General features: G+C 38.1%; 1 protein-coding gene across 1 annotated transcript; it reads right to left on the bottom strand.

Annotated features, from left to right (window-relative positions):
• Positions 1-432: 432 nt before the first annotated feature.
• On the bottom strand, positions 433-16,761 carry snx27b (sorting nexin 27b). The gene is made up of 13 exons (XM_016267805.1): positions 16,272-16,761; positions 11,024-11,255; positions 10,726-10,918; positions 10,543-10,607; positions 6,113-6,217; positions 5,955-6,033; positions 3,890-4,053; positions 3,707-3,796; positions 1,701-1,850; positions 1,420-1,548; positions 1,209-1,268; positions 1,088-1,136; positions 433-988 (listed from the first exon to the last, which is right to left on the bottom strand). The coding sequence occupies exons 1-13, from the start codon at positions 16,595-16,597 to the stop codon at positions 921-923; spliced, it is 1,710 nt and encodes a 569-aa protein (XP_016123291.1). The 5' UTR covers positions 16,598-16,761; the 3' UTR covers positions 433-920.
• Between the last annotated feature and the right edge of the window lie 1,098 nt (positions 16,762-17,859).

Genomic DNA, 17,859 nt, shown 5'->3' with positions numbered 1-17,859 from the left:
ATTTTTAACATATTTTGAATAAATAGAATTTTAAAAAGTGCATCACGTCATTGACCAATTGTAGCACATTTTACCAGCAGAAATTTCCAATAAAATCAGCACAGAAATTCCATCTGGGCCTGGCAATGGCTAATGCGATCAAATACTGCTTTGGAGAATAAAAGACAGATGAGAGCACACACAAAAAAATTAAATGAAAAACCTCAGTTCAGCTAAAGGGCTGAAAATCTGTACAAGCCTATTACCAACACAGTGGCAATAGTGAGGTAAGAGACAAATTAGTGTGGAAAAGCATGGAAAGTATTGATCTGTCTCTCTTGCCCTTGTTTCTACTCGCTGGAAAAGGCTTGTTTTCTTTCCCTCTCTCACTCTGATTGTCCAAGTAGAAAATAAAGTAATGGTTTTTGCTTTTTTGTATATTCTTTTTGTTGAATTGATACATTCTGAAAGAGCATCCCTGCCCTCACAGGTGCATGTGTTAGTGTCAGGATGATGCATTAGTCAGACCGCCGACCTTTCCATGTCTTTAAATTGACACACTCCGCAGAAGCACAGCTGTCTCTCAGTTGTCTGCATCTGAAGACTGCGTCTTGTGACCAGTCACATGACATGAATGTGTTCATCAGATATCACTTCACCATGTCTGTCCACTGGAGCATCACAGTCTTTCAGTGTCAGTGTCAGTACGTCCAACATTAATTCTGTCCAGTCCAGTGAAATGATGGCGTAAGTCTCAAAGTCTCTTGTAGTTCCATATTTTGATCGTTGTACTGTGGTTGTGTCATTTCCTGCTTCGTATCTTCCTATTTCAGTAAGTGTGTATCAGTAGTGGAGTACATGTGAGCATATGGGACTGGTTTGAAATGTTTTCGGAGTCTCTGTATGCAGCTTTTAGTGTAAGTGTGTGTGTATCTGAGAATTCAAGAGGAGATGATCTCTTCGTTCATGTGCCTCCATCCCTTCTGTGTCTCAACAGTTGGAAGATATTCTGTCAAAGAGAGATGGGAGCACAACACACATTATGGATAGACATTAATGTCCACAATTCAAACTGGAGGCAGGCAGAGCCTTACCTTACCGCACATACCATCTTTACTGCAGTTCTTATTGTCCTTGTCCGTGGCCTCCTCTTCAACCTGAAAAAAATATAATAAATCAATAAAAGCAAAAAGAGCAAGCAGACTCTCACTCAGACCTGAAGTACCCACCTCTTTTCTCCATTTGAGCTCACAAAAGACTCTCTCGAAGCACTCGTGCATGTAGTTGAACTAGAAAGGGAAAGACATTTTTAGCGCCAGGGCTCAATGTTTAAATATGTAAAATTATGAATGTTTAAAATGGAAAGATTTAAAAATATATGCAAATGATAAACTTTCATGTGCATGATGCAAGATCACATGGAACTCATTCGGGACTCACATATGGAGTGAAGATTTTGACCCAGCGAGGTTTCTTCTCGCCTCGCGCATACTCAAAACAGAAAGCCATTCCCTCTTCATCCGTGTCCCATCTCTGCATCTCTGACCATTCAAAAGCTATAACCTGATTCTGTAACGACAGAATGGGCAAATCATTTAGAAATGTAAAATTATCATCTGAACTGTTTTTCAATTTTATTAAAGTAAGAAGCATCAACAACATTACTACAATCATTACACCTAATAAGCAACTTTTTACTCCATCAAAGTAAACACATTCACCTCTAGAATGCCATCCTCTGTGCACGCATGGAGTTTAAAGTGGCGGATGCTTATGGCCGTAACGACGTGACCTTTCCTACGCGAGTCACAGGAGCAGTGCGGGAAAGTGATCTCATTGTAGCCCTCACAAGTCCTCAGAATACTTAAATACTGCAGAGGGAGAGGGTACAGGAAGCACTTGCATTAGGATTCTGTCACTTTTCAGTTAGAGACGTACTGCACAATGTGTTATGATATCCAATACAATTTATTAATACGCTACTGTTAAAAAGTTTGGGGTTGGTAAGACATTTTAATGTTTTTGAAAAAGTCTCTCATGCTCACCAAGACTGCATTTTTAAAATAAAAAATGCAGTAAAATCAGTAATACTGTCAAAAAAGATGACCATTTAAAATAACTTTTTTGTATATTAAATTTATTTAAAAATATTTTATTCCTGTGATGCAAAGCTGAATTTTCAGCATTACTCCAGTCTTCAGTATCTCATGATCCTTCAGAAATCATTCTAATATGCCGATTTAACATTTCTTATTATTATGAGTGTTAAAAAAAGTTGTTGCTTAATATCTTTTGTGGAAACCATGTCCAAAAGCACAGAATTTATGCGAATTAGAAATATTTTATATCAAATGTCTTTACTGTCACTTTAGACCATTTAATGCAACCGTGATTAATAAAAAGATACATTTCTCAACAACAACAAAAAACTTGCTGATCGCATACTTTTGAACGGTGGTTTATATTTACATTACATGTGGGCAGTATTAAAATTATACACTACATGTATAATTGTATACACTAAATTAAACACTAAATGTATTAAGAGAGCGCTAGACGATTACAAAAGTGAACAAAATGTAAAACAGGAAATGAGCATTAACAATTAAATATCCAAATGAAAATAATAATAATAATAATTAAAATACCATATTGTCAGGGTCTAGACTTTGACATGTCAATAATACACCCACAACAATAGGTGGCGCCAAATACGCATAAAACGAGTGTGCCATGAAATACGTAATGTAATGCGTGTTGTAAAGATCGTGAGTAAAAACAAAAGCAGCAGAAAACCTTACAGCTGCATGAGTTAGCCTGATGGGACCAAACTCACTTTGTGATTTTAAAACGTAAGACAGTACCCAGATTTGAAGACTACAGTAAGATTTAACTTCTACTGTTAATAAGATTTTGGTAGGCTACTATTAGATGGATAGCCTAAATGTCCTAGTTCAGATGGGCTACCTGTTTTTTTTTTTTTTATGGCAGATCAAAAAGTGTATATTTTTTTTAATGTGATTGTTGGTACATTTTACCTGTTTTTACCATACTTTCGAAACAAAAATTAAAATAGGAAAAATATGCAATATGAAAATAATTAAAGACAAAATGTGTTTAACTGAGAAAAAACAAGATTTGGTTTTTAAAAAGCCTTTTTCCAAAAGGTATATCTGGAAAAGGGGGGGGCGTCTTATAATCAGGGTCATCTTATATTCAGGCCAATACGGTAATCTAATCGAACAATAATATATGCTGATAACCTATATATCATGTATCCTTTTCCTTCCCCCAAGCCTCTTCAGAGGAAAAATTCACAGAAAATTTTAAATTCAGTCATTTACTCACTTTAATGTAATTCCAAATTTCCTATTTTTTTTCTATGGAACCAAAAAAGTAATCCACACGACCACTCATGTTCTGTATTTAAAAAGTTTTCTAAATCCATACGATAGATTCATGTGATAAACAGACCATAATTTAAGTTAACATTCACTCTCATATGTCATAATGCTGTAATACCTATTAATACCTGCTATATTTGATATTTAATTTAAGATTCAAAACTTTCCTTTTGTTTTCCAAAGAAAACATGACAGCACACAGGTTTGGAAGGACATGATGGTATGTAAATGACAGAGTTTTAATTTTTTGATGAACTATGCCTTTAACCCCCAGACCTCCCCTACTTCCTATAACTGTGAATCTGCATTGTTTGGAGACTGACCATGGTCATTTTCCTCTGTTCAGTGAGCTTTTGGAGCTGGTAGGACTTCTCTCCCACTTTGATGAATCCCTTTTTCACATCATCCAGAGCCTGAGAGAGGACACAAGTAAACATACAGCAGTACAGATTGAAAGCACACTGCCACAAACACACATTTGCTTGAAAACACACACGTATGCAGACCTGATGAAAGCAATAGTTGATGGCCAGCTCATTGTCGTTGAGCAGAATCTCTTCTTCCGTGGTGAAGAGCCACTTGTGAAGCGCGAGGCAGGTGCCTGGGATGGCAGATGTATAGTTCTGCACATAGAGCTTATGTGGGAACTCATTAGGGGCCAGCTTGCGTGCTAAGAGATAGAGAGAGACGGAGATATAGAGGTAGATAAGCAGTAAGAAACAGGGACAACGAGAAAGTGTAAAAGATGAAGAGTATTTATAGGAAGACTTTATTATGTACTTTATTCGTCATTATATATTTAGATTTAATATACTGTATAGTTTTAAGGAAAATTTATACTTTTATTCAGCAAGGAGGTGCATTAATTTAACCAAATATCACAGTAAATAATTTACATGGTTTCAAAAGATTTCTAATTCAAATAAATGCAGTTTGTTGAACTTTTTATTCAAAGAAGCCTGAAAAAAATGGATCACGTTTTCCACAAAGAAATATTAGGCAGCACATCAGTTTTCAACATAGATAAAAAATAATAAATGTTCTTGAGCACCAAATCAGCATATTAGAATGATTTCTGAAGGATCATGTGACACTGAAGACTGGAGTAATGATGCTGAAAATTCAGCTTTGATATAACAAAAAAAAAAAAGAAATAAATTGTAAAAAAAAAAAAAAAGTAGCCTTGTAGATTATTAGAGACTTCTTTTACAAACTTTAAGGAAATCTTACCGACAACTTTTGAGCAATCATGTATATATGAAAAATACAACGCATTCATGTTAGGAGAACATACGTTTGTATCCACAAATATTGAGCTCACTTCGGTAACAAGACTCTGCTACTTAAGCACACGCGTTGACACATACAGGTTAAACATATTGAAAGCTGCTCTATTAAATTTTAAATAAAATGCTAAATACACAGCACCCACAAACTATACTATACACAAACTAACTGATGGGATAATTTGGGGGGCAATTACAAATTCTACTACAGCAATTGTGTGAGACACATCAAATAAAAATTAAATGTGGATGGGGCTATAAAGATTTGTTAGCATGAATTACTGCCCCACACACACACACACACACACACACACACACGAAAACCACACATGCACATAAGGGTCGTGCACATTTTGCCTTCATTAAGTGACTGGATAAGAAGATTAGTAAACAAAGAGGCTTGTATAATTCAACAGCCCGTGAGCTCTCAAACCCCACACATACAGAGTACAGACAAGAGAAAGTGAAGTACTCCTGTGTCATGTGTATTTGATTTAAATACATGCAAGTAAAAAAAAAAATCTATAAAAACTGCCTCAGAATAAAAAGGTAATTGTGAAATAGATTTTAAAAGAAGAACCATTTAAATTCTGAGAAATAAAAGGTAGCAATTGTGAAAAATTGGTTTCCATAAAACTCCTAGTCATTATATATATAAAAAAATAACAAAAACTATAAAACATACCCAATTAATTTCACTTAGTGACAGAAGCAGTTCTACTAGGGGTAAAATTTAATATCATGACTTAGGATGCATTTAAAAATATGAATATTAAATGGATTGTTCACCCCAAAATGAAAATTCAGTCATCATTTACTCACCCTCTAATTGTTCCAAAGCTCTATTAATTTCTTTCTTCTGCTGAACACAAAAGAAGATATTTTGAAGAATGTGTGTAACCAAACAGTTCCTGGTCCCCACTGACTTCAGCAGGATGAAATAATAATAGTATGGAGGTAAACGGGACCAGACACTATTTGGTTACCAAAATACTTCAAAATATCTTCCTCTGTGTTCAGCAGAAGAAAGTAAGTAATACAGGTTTGGAACAACTAGACGGTGAGTAAATGATGACAGAATTTACATTTTGGGGGAAACAATCCCTTTAAATGCGGTACAATGTGCTCTTTAAAAAAATATTAACAATCAGATTGGAATCAGCTGATTATGGCATTAAAATATTTGTATTAACCAAAATTAAGAAATCTGAACCACTACACCACTTGTTATTACTAAACACAGGCATAAAAGACTGTCATACAGGAAAAAGAAGCAAACTCTTACCAAAGGAGTGGTTAATGACTTCAAACAGAGCAAAATAACTTGCAGTAATGCTGTCCATCCCAATTTTTGTAACAACAGCCTGAAAAAGACAGGTGGAAGAATGCAATGTATGAAACTGTTGCATTTTAAATAAAATGTTGCAGGATTAAATGCTGTACCTGGTAGACCTGGTCTGTTGTGCAATTCTTTCGCACCCGAACCGTAACTGTAGTTTTGTCTGGCATGGCTATCCTTAGCTCCACATCAGAAACACCATTATAATTCTAGGAGGAATGAGAGAGAGACCTAAAAATACAGTCCAAACAGACAGAGCAGCGCTTCAGGCTGCTTGTCCACCGTGTACTTGAGAAACACCCTGACAGGTACAGCCTCACACTTACAGCAGAGCAATGAAACATGCAAATGGGTATACAAATAACATCATGACTGCCACATTTTCAAATGCTGCTTTTCTTACTGGTTAAACACAATTTCATAGAATCCATTTAATTTTAACCAAATGTAACCAGATAGATATTAAACCAGGTCCATCTGTTTTGGAAAGACATAATATACAGCTTTCGAGCCCGGAAATTTCATTTTATTAAATTTTTGTTTCAGATTTCATGCCATTTCATTTTCATACTTCAATGTCTTTTTCTTTCTTTTTACAAAGTTCTATTATTGCCTGCAGCTTGCTACTTTTTTTTTTACAAAAATAGAATGTAATAAAATATACATAGCAATATATTAAAGTAATTAAATTCCATAACCCCATAGTTTTTCATGTTTTACATCCTATATCTTATTACCAATGAATCTGTAATTACAGTTATTTATGTATGTGTGCACATAAAATATACATTGCATGTATGTACTGTTGTTGCAAGTTGTTGGCTCCCTTGCAAGTGTGCTTAAGTCTCCTACTGGGTCTTGGCTTCGCTTTAAGGGTAACAATCAACTGTTTCTCTGTGTTTCCCATTTAAATACATTACATTTTTACACTGTAATACATAAACAGTTTGCATTCAAGATGAACATAACAGTTGAACTAAATTGAGCTGAATAGTCTTTAGTTGAATGAATTGTGATGTATGATATTTTCTCTGTGGCTGCACATCAGTTTGTCTTCTTTACTACCGTGTGTTAAAGGGTTAGTTCATCCAAAAATGGAGATTAGCAGACGAATCCAGTCGGAGTTATATTAAAAATTGTCTTTGATCTTTCAAGCTGCTTCATGGCACTTAGCGGGTGTTGCATGCATCAGTCCAAAAGCACTTAATTAAAATGCGCCCATCCATAAAAAAAAAAAAAAGGGTCTCCCACGGCTCCGGGGGGGGAACAAAGGCACTCTGTAGCGAATCGATGCGTTTTTGCTAGAAAAATATCCATATTCAAAACGTAATAATCACTTAAATGTAGCTTGCACTCACTGTTGTACACTGGAAGTAGTTCCGGGCAGATGACGTATGGAGGTCGGCTTTGCGCATGCGCCGCTCAGAAGCGATGAACGCGGAAGCGCAGGGGAGAGATCAACACAAAACAACGGTCTCGAATTAGAAGTACAAAACGAGGATTTGTAAAGATGAATGTCGGAGGATTTCGATATAAGCCAAGAGGAGACTGGTTTTCCTATGCTGAAGTAAGGAAACTTTGCTTCCTTTGCTCTCGTTAACAAACGTTGGTTTTCACAAGACTCACCGGCGCATGCGCAAGGCTGAACTCATACGTCATCCTCCCGGAGCTGCATCCAGTGTACAACAGTGAGCGCAAGCTAGATTAAAGTGATTATTATGTTTTGAATATGGATATTTTTCTTACAAAAATGCATCGATTCACTACAGAAGGCCTTTGTTTACCCCCGGAGTTGTGGGAGACACTTTTTTTATGGATGGGCGCATTTTAATTAAGTGCTTTTGGACTGATGCATGCAACACCCACTGAGTGCCATGAAACAGCTTGAAAGATCAAAGACAAATTTTAATATAACTCCGACTGGAATCGTCTGAAAGAAGAAAGTCATATACACCTAGGATGACTTGGGGGTGAGTAATTTATGGGCTAATTTTCATTTTTAGGTGAACTAACCCTTTAAAGGCACATTTTCATTGCTAACTGACCCATCAAACTTTGTCTTTGATGGGTCTTTGTGACTTGTGACATTCTTTGATTGAATCAATCATTTTTTGAGTCAAGTGAGAATGCAATGTTGTAAGCGTGGACCTTTTTTGTTTACATGTGCAGTTATAATCAAGCTAAAGCAGGTCTACAGTCTCCTTCTCTTTGTCCAAGTACATTTACTTGTACTCATTTAGCTGTCTTTAGTGTGTGCTGATTATATTGAGGCTTTAAAATTCTTAAGTTATGCTCATTTGTGAAAATCATGATGAAGAAAACGTGTAAGAATCATAAACTTTTGTTGGTCACTGCTTATTTTCTGTAATAATCCAAAAGTCAATGGAAAAATCCTATTGTTTTTTTTTTTTGAGGGAACCAGGGTGATGCTAACTTCTGGGTTGGCCTACAAAAAATAACCACTGCAGCGCTCTGTTAGCCCGTTAGTCAATAATGGCACAGATAAATGGAATAGAATAAAGCAGGGCATGAAGCATTTTTATCATCCTAATATGCTTAAAATCAGGCCTGGCCACCCTGTCTCAGAGGACAAACCCTGCATGCCCAGACAGAGTAGTCATGTGATTACTGAGGATAACTGCAACAGACATTGCCCATGGTGCACTGATACTTCCTGTTTCTGCTTGCAATCACTCTTTGAGCGCAACCAAAACATACCAAACAGCCCTGCCATCCTTCATACTACTTTTTTTAAGATCAGATGACCCTAATGGCAATCTTTGGATAGATCTGTAGATAAATATTAGTAGGAAAGGCACTGTTATCCTATTATACATGTGATGCGTTACATATACAGTTGGGGTGTCTTGATTAGGGTTGGGTACCGAACTCGGTACTTTCAAGGGTACCGACCGAATTGCGTCGGTACTACAGAGTACCGATTCACGTTAAATAAATTGGTGCCAAATTTCGGTACCTGAGAACGCATCTGGGTGCATACGCTACAGAGAGAGAAAGAGAGACCCTGTGACGTGATGTCACCCCTGCAACTCGTTCAAACAACACACAGGGCAAGCCGAAATGTTGTGAAGTGTGGTTACATTTCTAGGGCCATATGGTTTCTGCGAAAACGCAGACGGGATCGTGGAGTCCATTCATAAAAACATAATTTACTCTATAGCACGGAATGTCACGGAATTCGTCAATTTTAGATGAATAAATCAAAAGTAGCCACTGCCACTTAATTCGAATCGCGATATAAACTAGTGTCTGTGAATATTAAAATGCAAAAAGATGGTTTAAATATGAATCTACATGTTCCGCTTACCTCTGTATGTATGAATGGCGGAAACGCGGTTTTGTTTACTACACAAATACTGAAGCACGCGTGACGCTCGCGGTGATTTTCGGCCTCTGCGTCTCACTATATGACGGCATGAAGTCAAAAACTTAATTTCCAGAGCTGCTGAGAGAGTCACTTCGCGAGAATTTTACCATTTCATTTGAGAAAACTAGCATCATCATACTGTATACACACAGAAACTTGATGGCAACCTGTCAAAATAAAAGTACAGTTTAACATGTAACAGAAATATATTACTCTTGTATTACTTTTGTAAAGTATAATGTACATCTTGAAATAATAAATTTATCAAATTTAAATAAAACAATTAAATGATAAAAAAATAAATATTACAACCAGATTAATCACTTCACACAATTGTTATTCCATGTATTAATTTCAACAGTAAACCTCAGTTTGTTTGCCAAAAAAATAAAAGGGTTTTATTTTCATTTGATTTAAAATAAATGTTTAATGCCTTCATTTGATTTTCAGAAAAATTAAAACAAGAAGAAAAAGTAAAAAGTAAAGTTTGTAGGGCCCTATTGTTCAAAATGTTGAAATTGAGACTTTTGGACTTATTTTTTCACTGAAATAAATGTTTTTGTAATTACACAGAGTAAAGTACCGAAAAAAGGTACCGCTAGGTACCGGAACCGAAAAAAAGGTACCGATACCGGTTAAAATATGAACGGTACCCAACCCTAGTCTTCATACACCTGTATTGATGATAACAGTGATATTTAAAAAAATATTGATACCATGTCAAAAGTACACGTATGATAATATCATAAATAATATGGTGCTAGTAATTATCTGGTTGACACTCCAACATAGTAGGTGGCAGTATTGCAGTTTAATGCCTGTTGTCACCCATTAAAACAGAAAAAAGACAATGAAGCAGCATGTAGCTACTTCTGTCACACAAAATCACAGGCAATGACAGAAGAAAGCAAACATAGAAGTTTCTTTGATTATGTAAAAAAAATATCAACATTGTTCTTTTTGTACTCTTTATACGGTTTATGGTTACAAACTCTCTCTCTGCTTCACTACACTCATATTATAGGTGTGATTACTTTTCCCAAAATATTAAAATAATATCATTATTGCGAATACTTTTGCCTTTGATAGCCTAATCGTTTAATGAATATCTGATATCTTGACAGAGTAATATACACAAAACCTTACCTCATCAGACTCAGACAAAAACTCCTGCATGATGTCACTCTCTCCGATTACCCGAACAGAACACACTGGTGAGATCAAGAGGGAAAGGCAGAGAAACACAGAGAGAGAATGTTGGAAACATCTGTAAACAGCTATTTTCTAGATTTTCATCTCACGGCCCCTTCCTTTGATGTGTTCTCTTACCTTTCTCCAAGTACTCCTCCAGCCCTCGTCTGCGAGCGTCTAGCTGTTGCTCAGACAGGGAGAAAGGCCATTTCCCCGGCAGCTTGGGAAACGCAAAGTTGGCAAATTCCCTCTTCAGATTCTGATGCAAGATGACAAACTCACGATAACGCTTTGAGCACAACTGCCTGCCTGCCATGTACACGTTGTAGACCTAACACAAACACGGAATGTTGTCAAAACTAACGCTGAAATCATCTGGAGAAAAAGTATCAAACCAAACAGAAGCATAAGTGGTCAGAGCAGATAGAACACTCACTACAAACTTCTCTCCATTCTGTTCCACATGTTTGTAGGTGGGCACGGAGATGGGCACGGCCTGCTTGTCGCTGTAGTCATAGCAGGACTGAGATAAGCCATCGTCCCCGGGATCAAGGCTGTCCGTCTCTGGCTGAGGAACCGACAGGACGGCCAAGACTAACTCTTTCTCTCCTGCTCGGATTAGATCTACCACCTGCTTATGAGTGGCCCCTTCCACATTCACCCCATTTCTGCAGATGGAAGGAAAGAAGGATCTGGTTACAGAATTAAACTTGTACTCACAGCCAATTACAGTGTGACGTTAAACGGTTAATGCTATAAGTCTGGTTTCCATTCAATCTTAGAGGGTTAATGTCAGATCAGATATCTCCTAATCTTGAACCACTACTTTGGTGGAGTTCCTGGAGCTCCTATTTTCTGGTCTAATCTTTTCAGGGCTCCACAATAAGGATGGCCCGCTGGCCCATGGCCATGTGTGAGCATGTTTTGGGCCAGTTGACAGAACAGATACTTGCCCTTTCAAGCCAGTGGTGTGATTCCACTTAAAATTTTACATTTATTGATCCTGTACAAGCCTTTTTTGCCTTGCAGATTGAAATGTTTGGTTTTCTTGCTGCAATGTTATTTATCTAGCTTGTTAACATACAGGTGCATCTCAATAAATTAGAATGTCGTAGAAAAGTTCATTTATTTCAGTAATTCAACTCAAATTGTGAAACTCGAGTATTAAATAAATTCAATGCACACAGACTGAAGTAGTTTAAGTCTTTGGTTCTTTTAATTGTGATGATTTTGGCTCACATTTAACAAAAACCCACCAATTCACTATGTCAACAAATTAGAATATGGTGGCATGCCAATCAGCTAATCAACTCAAAACACCTGCAAAGGTTTTCTGAGCCTTCAAAAAGGTCTCTCAGTTTGGTTCACTAGGCTACACAATCATGGGGAAGACTGCTGATCTGACAGTTGTCCAGGAGACAAATCATTGACACCCTTCACAAGGAGGGTAAGCCACAAACACTCATTGCCAAAGAAGCTGGCTGTTCACAGAGTGCTGTATCCAAGCATGTTAACAGAAAGTTGAGTGGAAGAAAAAGATGCACAACCAACTGAGAGAACCGCAGCCTTATGAGGATTGTCAAACAAAATCTATTAAAGAATTTGAGTGACCTTCACAAGGAATGGACTGAGGCTGGGATCAAGGCATCAAGAGCCACCACACACAGACGTGTCAAGCAATTTGGCTACAGTCATCGTATTCCTCTTAAGCCACTCCTGAACCACAGACAACGTCAGAGGCGTCTTACCTGTGCTAAGGAGAAGAAGAACTGGACTGTTGCCCAGTGGTTCAAAGTCCTCTTTTCAGATGAGAGCAAGTTTTGTATTTCATTTGGAAACCAAGTTCCTAGAGTCTGGAGGAAGGGTGGAGAAGCTCATAGCCCAAGTTGCTTGAAGTCCAGTGTTAAGTTTCCACAGTCTGTGATGATTTTGGGTGCAATGTCATCTGCTGGTGTTGGTCCATTGTGTTTTTTGAAAACCAACGTCACTGCAACCGTTTACCAAGACATTTTGGAGCAGGTCATGCTTCCTTCTGCTGACCAGCTTTTTGAAGATGCTGATTTAATTTTCCAGCAGGATTTGGCACCTGCCCACACTGCCAAAAGCACCAAAAGATGGTTAAATGACCATGGTGTTGGTGTGCTTGACTGGCCAGCAAACTCACCAGACCTGAACCCCATAGAGAATCTATGGGGTATTGTCAAGAGGAAAATGAGAAACAAGAGACCAAAAAATGCAGATGAGCTGAAGGCCACTGTCAAAGAAACCTGGGCTTCCATACCACCTCAGCAGTGCCACAAACTGATCACCTCCATGCCATGCCGAACTGAGGCAGTAATTAAAGCAAAAGGAGCCCCTACCAAGTATTGAGTACACGTACAGTAAATGAACATACTTTCCAGAAGGCCAACAATTCACCAATTTTTTTTTTTATTGGTCTTATGAAGTACTCTAATTTGTTGACATAGTGAATTGGTGGGTTTTTGTTAAATGTGAGCCAAAATCGTCACAATTAAAAGAACCAAAGACTTAAACTACTTCAGTCTGTGTGCATTGAATTTATTTAATACACGAGTTTCACAATTTGAGTTGAATTACTGAAATAAATGAACTTTTCCACGACATTCTAATTTATTGAGATGCACCTGTAGATGTTTTTTTTTCTTTCCAAACATGCAAAAATTACCAGTGATAATTTTGAAAGCATCAAAATTCAAAGCTGAATCAACTAAACACTCATTCTTCCTCCTTACTGTACATAAAAGAGTGGTAAATATCATGCCACTGAATCATAGTTTTGTGTTGCCCATGGAAGCATTTTGACCGTGGCTCCAACCTACAATGTGTCCTCACAAACCATCTCCCTCTTTTTGACACTCCATTAAACACAAGAGACAGAGCAGGATGACCTGCTTCCAGACAAGCTATGCCCTCCATTATATATTTGACATGACAATCTACAGTACATTTGCCCATTTATAAAACGTTAACAGGGGAGCACAGAGAAGGAACTGAGCGATTTAAAGTGTTGGGTATCAATACAGGCTTCCAGATTAAATTCCAATTCAAAAACACTCGATTTGAGCCTGATTCGGGTATTTTTGAATGGGAATTTTTTTGCTCACCGAATTTTTGCAGGCGAAATGCAGTCATTTTAACAGAAATCCAAACAATTGGGAATTCCGTGTGAGGTCTAAAGATTTCCCCATGCAAATTTCTCAACACGTTCAGGTTGGTCACACAGATTCGCCACATTTACCAACAGAAAGCTGCTTGGTTTGAAAAAGACTTCTATGTGAGTTGTTCTTCCATCGCTACTCTCCTCAACAGACAATGGACCTATTTTGCCCACAAAATTTTGTTAAAAATTTCACTGATATGACTGCACCTCAATGCTTTAAATTATACAGAACAGAGTTTCTAACTGATTCCAAGGGGTAACTTGTCATTCTAAACTATTGAATAAAAGAACTGGCTTATAAAAGTCATTCATTTTGGGAGTCAGGCTGGTCAAGATGTATCTTTATTGATTCACTAAAAAGAGTGACAAGAGTCTTTGCTTGTGAATCAGCTGCATTGGTCATGTTGTATGTTTGATTATGCATATTAGTACACAAGGAAGACTCAATATATATGTTGTTTGCCAATATTTTGTGGCTCACAGTCGTTTTGTTGCAACCCATTAAATGCAGATGGCAAACTATATACATTTCAAAACTATGAATTAAAAATTTTTTACCAAGACGACCTAAACTGTGCAGTTGCATAAATTAGATCAGCAGAAGGCAGGGAAATCTGCAGCACTGTAACTTTTCATGCAGCCACTGAAAATAAGCATAGTGTAAAGGTTTGCTCTTTAGACTTTAAAAATTGATATCAGGATTGATCAAACGAAGACATCAATTAATGAAAAAAATTATATTTTTAACCAGCCCTTTCAGTTTAGGGGGCTCGTCTCTGAGGGTGCTTTGCAACACGTTGCATTTCATTTAAACTGTGCAGGTAGAATGTTTTTAGGGACACCTGCAAAACAGAAAGAGTTGGTGATTTAAGACAGATGAGCACAGCTCTGCCCTCCTCTCTGTCCTGAGTTTACACTGACTGATGCTGAGCTGTCGCCTTCAGCACCATGGCAACCAATGCCAGCATCAGTGAGGTGCCCTGTGAATATTAACATGCAACCGGAACCACTCCAGTAAGATTCGAGACACAATAACATCAACAAGTAATAAATCGTAACCCAAATATAACCCAGACGTTCCTCCTAATATATATCCCCTAATGTAGTCCACAGACAAGTCTGCGGTTACATAATCATGCTGCAAATGTTTGATATCACCATGGTTATAAAAAGGACGTGCCGATCATTCAGAAGGTGTGTGCTATTGTTTACACAATTTTCCAATGCGGTTTATTTCGATTTTGACCCAGTATCGCTCAGAACAGTGCAGTCAGCTACACCAAGATGAGAGGGAATGAGAGAGCTTGTCTGTTCATGCTGCTGTATGTGACCTGAATCTGCAATGAAGACAAATGCGTCCAAACACAAACCTCCTTTATCTAGTGGAAGTGAAGCAGCCATTCACGCAGACACATACACCGATGCATATGACAGGCAGAGACACTGTGTGCAAAGAGATGTTAAAGAGATGTTAAACGGATAGTTCAGCCGGAAATGAAAAAGTGTGTCATCATTTACTCATCCTCATGTTGTTCCAAACGTATATGACTTACAGAATATGACTTACTTATGGAATGTAACAGAAGATGTTAGACAAAATGTAACAGTCTCTACTCCCATTCAAGGCATCTTTTTTTTCTCCATATAATGAAAGCAAATTGATTGAGGATGCCATTCTGGCTAGGATCTCCTTTTGTTGTCCACGAAAGTTGGGTTTGGAACAACATGAGGGTTGGTAGATGATGACATACATTTTATTTTTGGGTAACTATCTCTTTAAGATCAGGGAGGCTGAAATGGCAGGCTGCATTTGTGAAAAAGTCAGTTCTGTCAGCAAATAGATGTCCTTGAAATTATGAAGTCAGCTTCTAAAAAAATAGATATTTCCAAAAACCTAAAGGATATGGGATAATTGTAATACTAGATGTCTGAATGACAACCTGGGATGTGCTTAGAATATCAAATCCTGTTGTAAAGGTGATTTTTGTATAGTTGTATTTTGTATTTAATCTGTATTTATGTTATCTGTATGCACCCAAGGGTCTGAGAGTAACGCGATTTCAATTCTCTGTGTGTATGTCCTGTACATGTGGAAGAATTGACAATAAAGCAGACTTGAACTTGAACTAAAGAAGTGCATTCTGCAGTCCAGGACATGACAAGAAGCTGTATTACATCTGTATGCCATTTTTACAATAAATCGCATTTTTCGTGACTAATAAGATGATATGCAGTGCTGCAGTGACAAGGCTGGCTAACTTTCAGCTTCTTACTCCAATATCCATCAACTCACTTATTAGCCACGTTAGCAGTTGCACTGGATTACAGCGTCTTTTCTCTCTTCAGACGCCTTTAAATGCCTTAAAAACACGGTTGACTTTCGCCTCTGGTGTTTAAGACCAAATCTGTCCGCTTTCTGTCTAACAAGGGATGATGGTGAAGGCGGGCAGCGCTGTTAAGCGCGTCTTGATGTAGTCCATAGAACATTTACATATAAACTTACACTTCAAGAATACGGTCGCCCTTTGAGATTCCGGCTCGGTCTGCCGCACCGCCCGGTAACACGGCGCTGACGTGCTGCAGCGGGGCGTAAAGTTCGCCGTTGATGCTCCTCAGTTGCCCTCCTTCGCTTACTTGCCCGCGGACGTTAAAGCCATAGCCCGAGTCCGACTTGACGATGCGGACCAACCGAGGCCCGGAGGTGACCGTGGTCGCTACGAGGCCGTCGGCGCACGTTCCCGAGCTCATGCCGGAGCCGTTGCGAGCCGCCGAGTGAAGCGTGGAAGGGCCAGCGGAGCGAGTGCCGTCTCCTTCAACAACATCTGCCATCTTTATTTGAAGAAATCCTGCCTCCACAGCGGGCTCGGGGGCCGAAGTGCTACATGAGCTTATTGGCTGGGCGGAGTGCGTCAGACTCCAGAAGGGAAAGACTGACGCCAAACCGCCCCCATCACGAGACACTGGCTGTGTTCGGAATGGCACACTAGCGTACTGCTTACTGCCCACTACACAGTGCATACTGCCTACTACTCTGAACATTAATTCAGCACAGCTGTCGAGGCTGTTACCTTACAAGCAGAGGCGGACAGTAACTAAGTATATTTACTTGAGTATTGTACTTAAGTACACTTTGAGTATTGGTACTTGAGTATAATTTTTTCTGGGAACTTATGACTTTAACTTCACTACATTTGAAAGACAAATATTGTACTTTTCACTCCACTACATTTATATCAAGGTCCTCGAAGTAGAAAGTCGTTACTGTGTAGCAGCTTTGAAAGACAGTGGGTGATTTTTCTTCTTCTCTAAAACTTGACTTTCTTTTTTTCAGACAGTTTATCAGTAATCACTCTTGTAGGGCTACATGAAGTGATTTCTCAGCCTTTTTTTTTTAACACTGAGCAGTTGCAAATGTGATATTTATTTACAACAATTCAATAATATGACGTTAATATTGTGGTAGGCCTATATATTAGACACAATATTGTCTGATTTTGCTAAATTGTGTACGTGAAAATATTACCTATAAAGCCACAGAAGAACTGTTGTGCGTCTCCTAATAAAACACAAAAGGTGTTGGACTTGAAGCAGCACTGCACAGACTGTTCTGTGTGTGACATCAAAGTACCACGAGAGCGATTAGACAGCATTTTTTAAAAATAGTTTTGATGTCAAATAAGTCTTACGGTTTTGCTTTTTTGTTAAAGCAGTGTTGCTGTTGTAAAAGTTATACAGCTACAGTTGTGTTGCTGGGTTTTAAAGCAGGTTTTGATTTGTCTTTGTTCCTTATCACTCTGTATTTACAGGATTTCCCTGTCCACTCTGTTCAAATGTGAATGAATGGCTGCACATAGATGTGTCCAGAGCTGTGTGAGATCACTACCATCCTGCTTTTGTGGGGGTGGGTAGGGGTGTTAAATAATTATTTGTATTTTTAGTTTTTTCCCTCTAGGGTTTTTAACATTCTAAAAGCTCTTTATTCCAAAGATACTAAAAGCTAGTCAGTGTATTCAGCAGGAGTAATGTATTCTAAGTTGCTTCAGAAGTATTGCAAGTACTACAACAATAAAACAGTGCATTGACATAAAAAA

The sequence above is a fragment of the Sinocyclocheilus grahami genome, unplaced genomic scaffold (genome assembly GCF_001515645.1).
Source record: "Sinocyclocheilus grahami isolate Dianchi unplaced genomic scaffold, SAMN03320097.WGS_v1.1 scaffold40.1, whole genome shotgun sequence".
NCBI lineage: Eukaryota > Metazoa > Chordata > Actinopteri > Cypriniformes > Cyprinidae > Sinocyclocheilus > Sinocyclocheilus grahami.
This window is presented reverse-complemented; position numbering and strand designations above follow the sequence as displayed.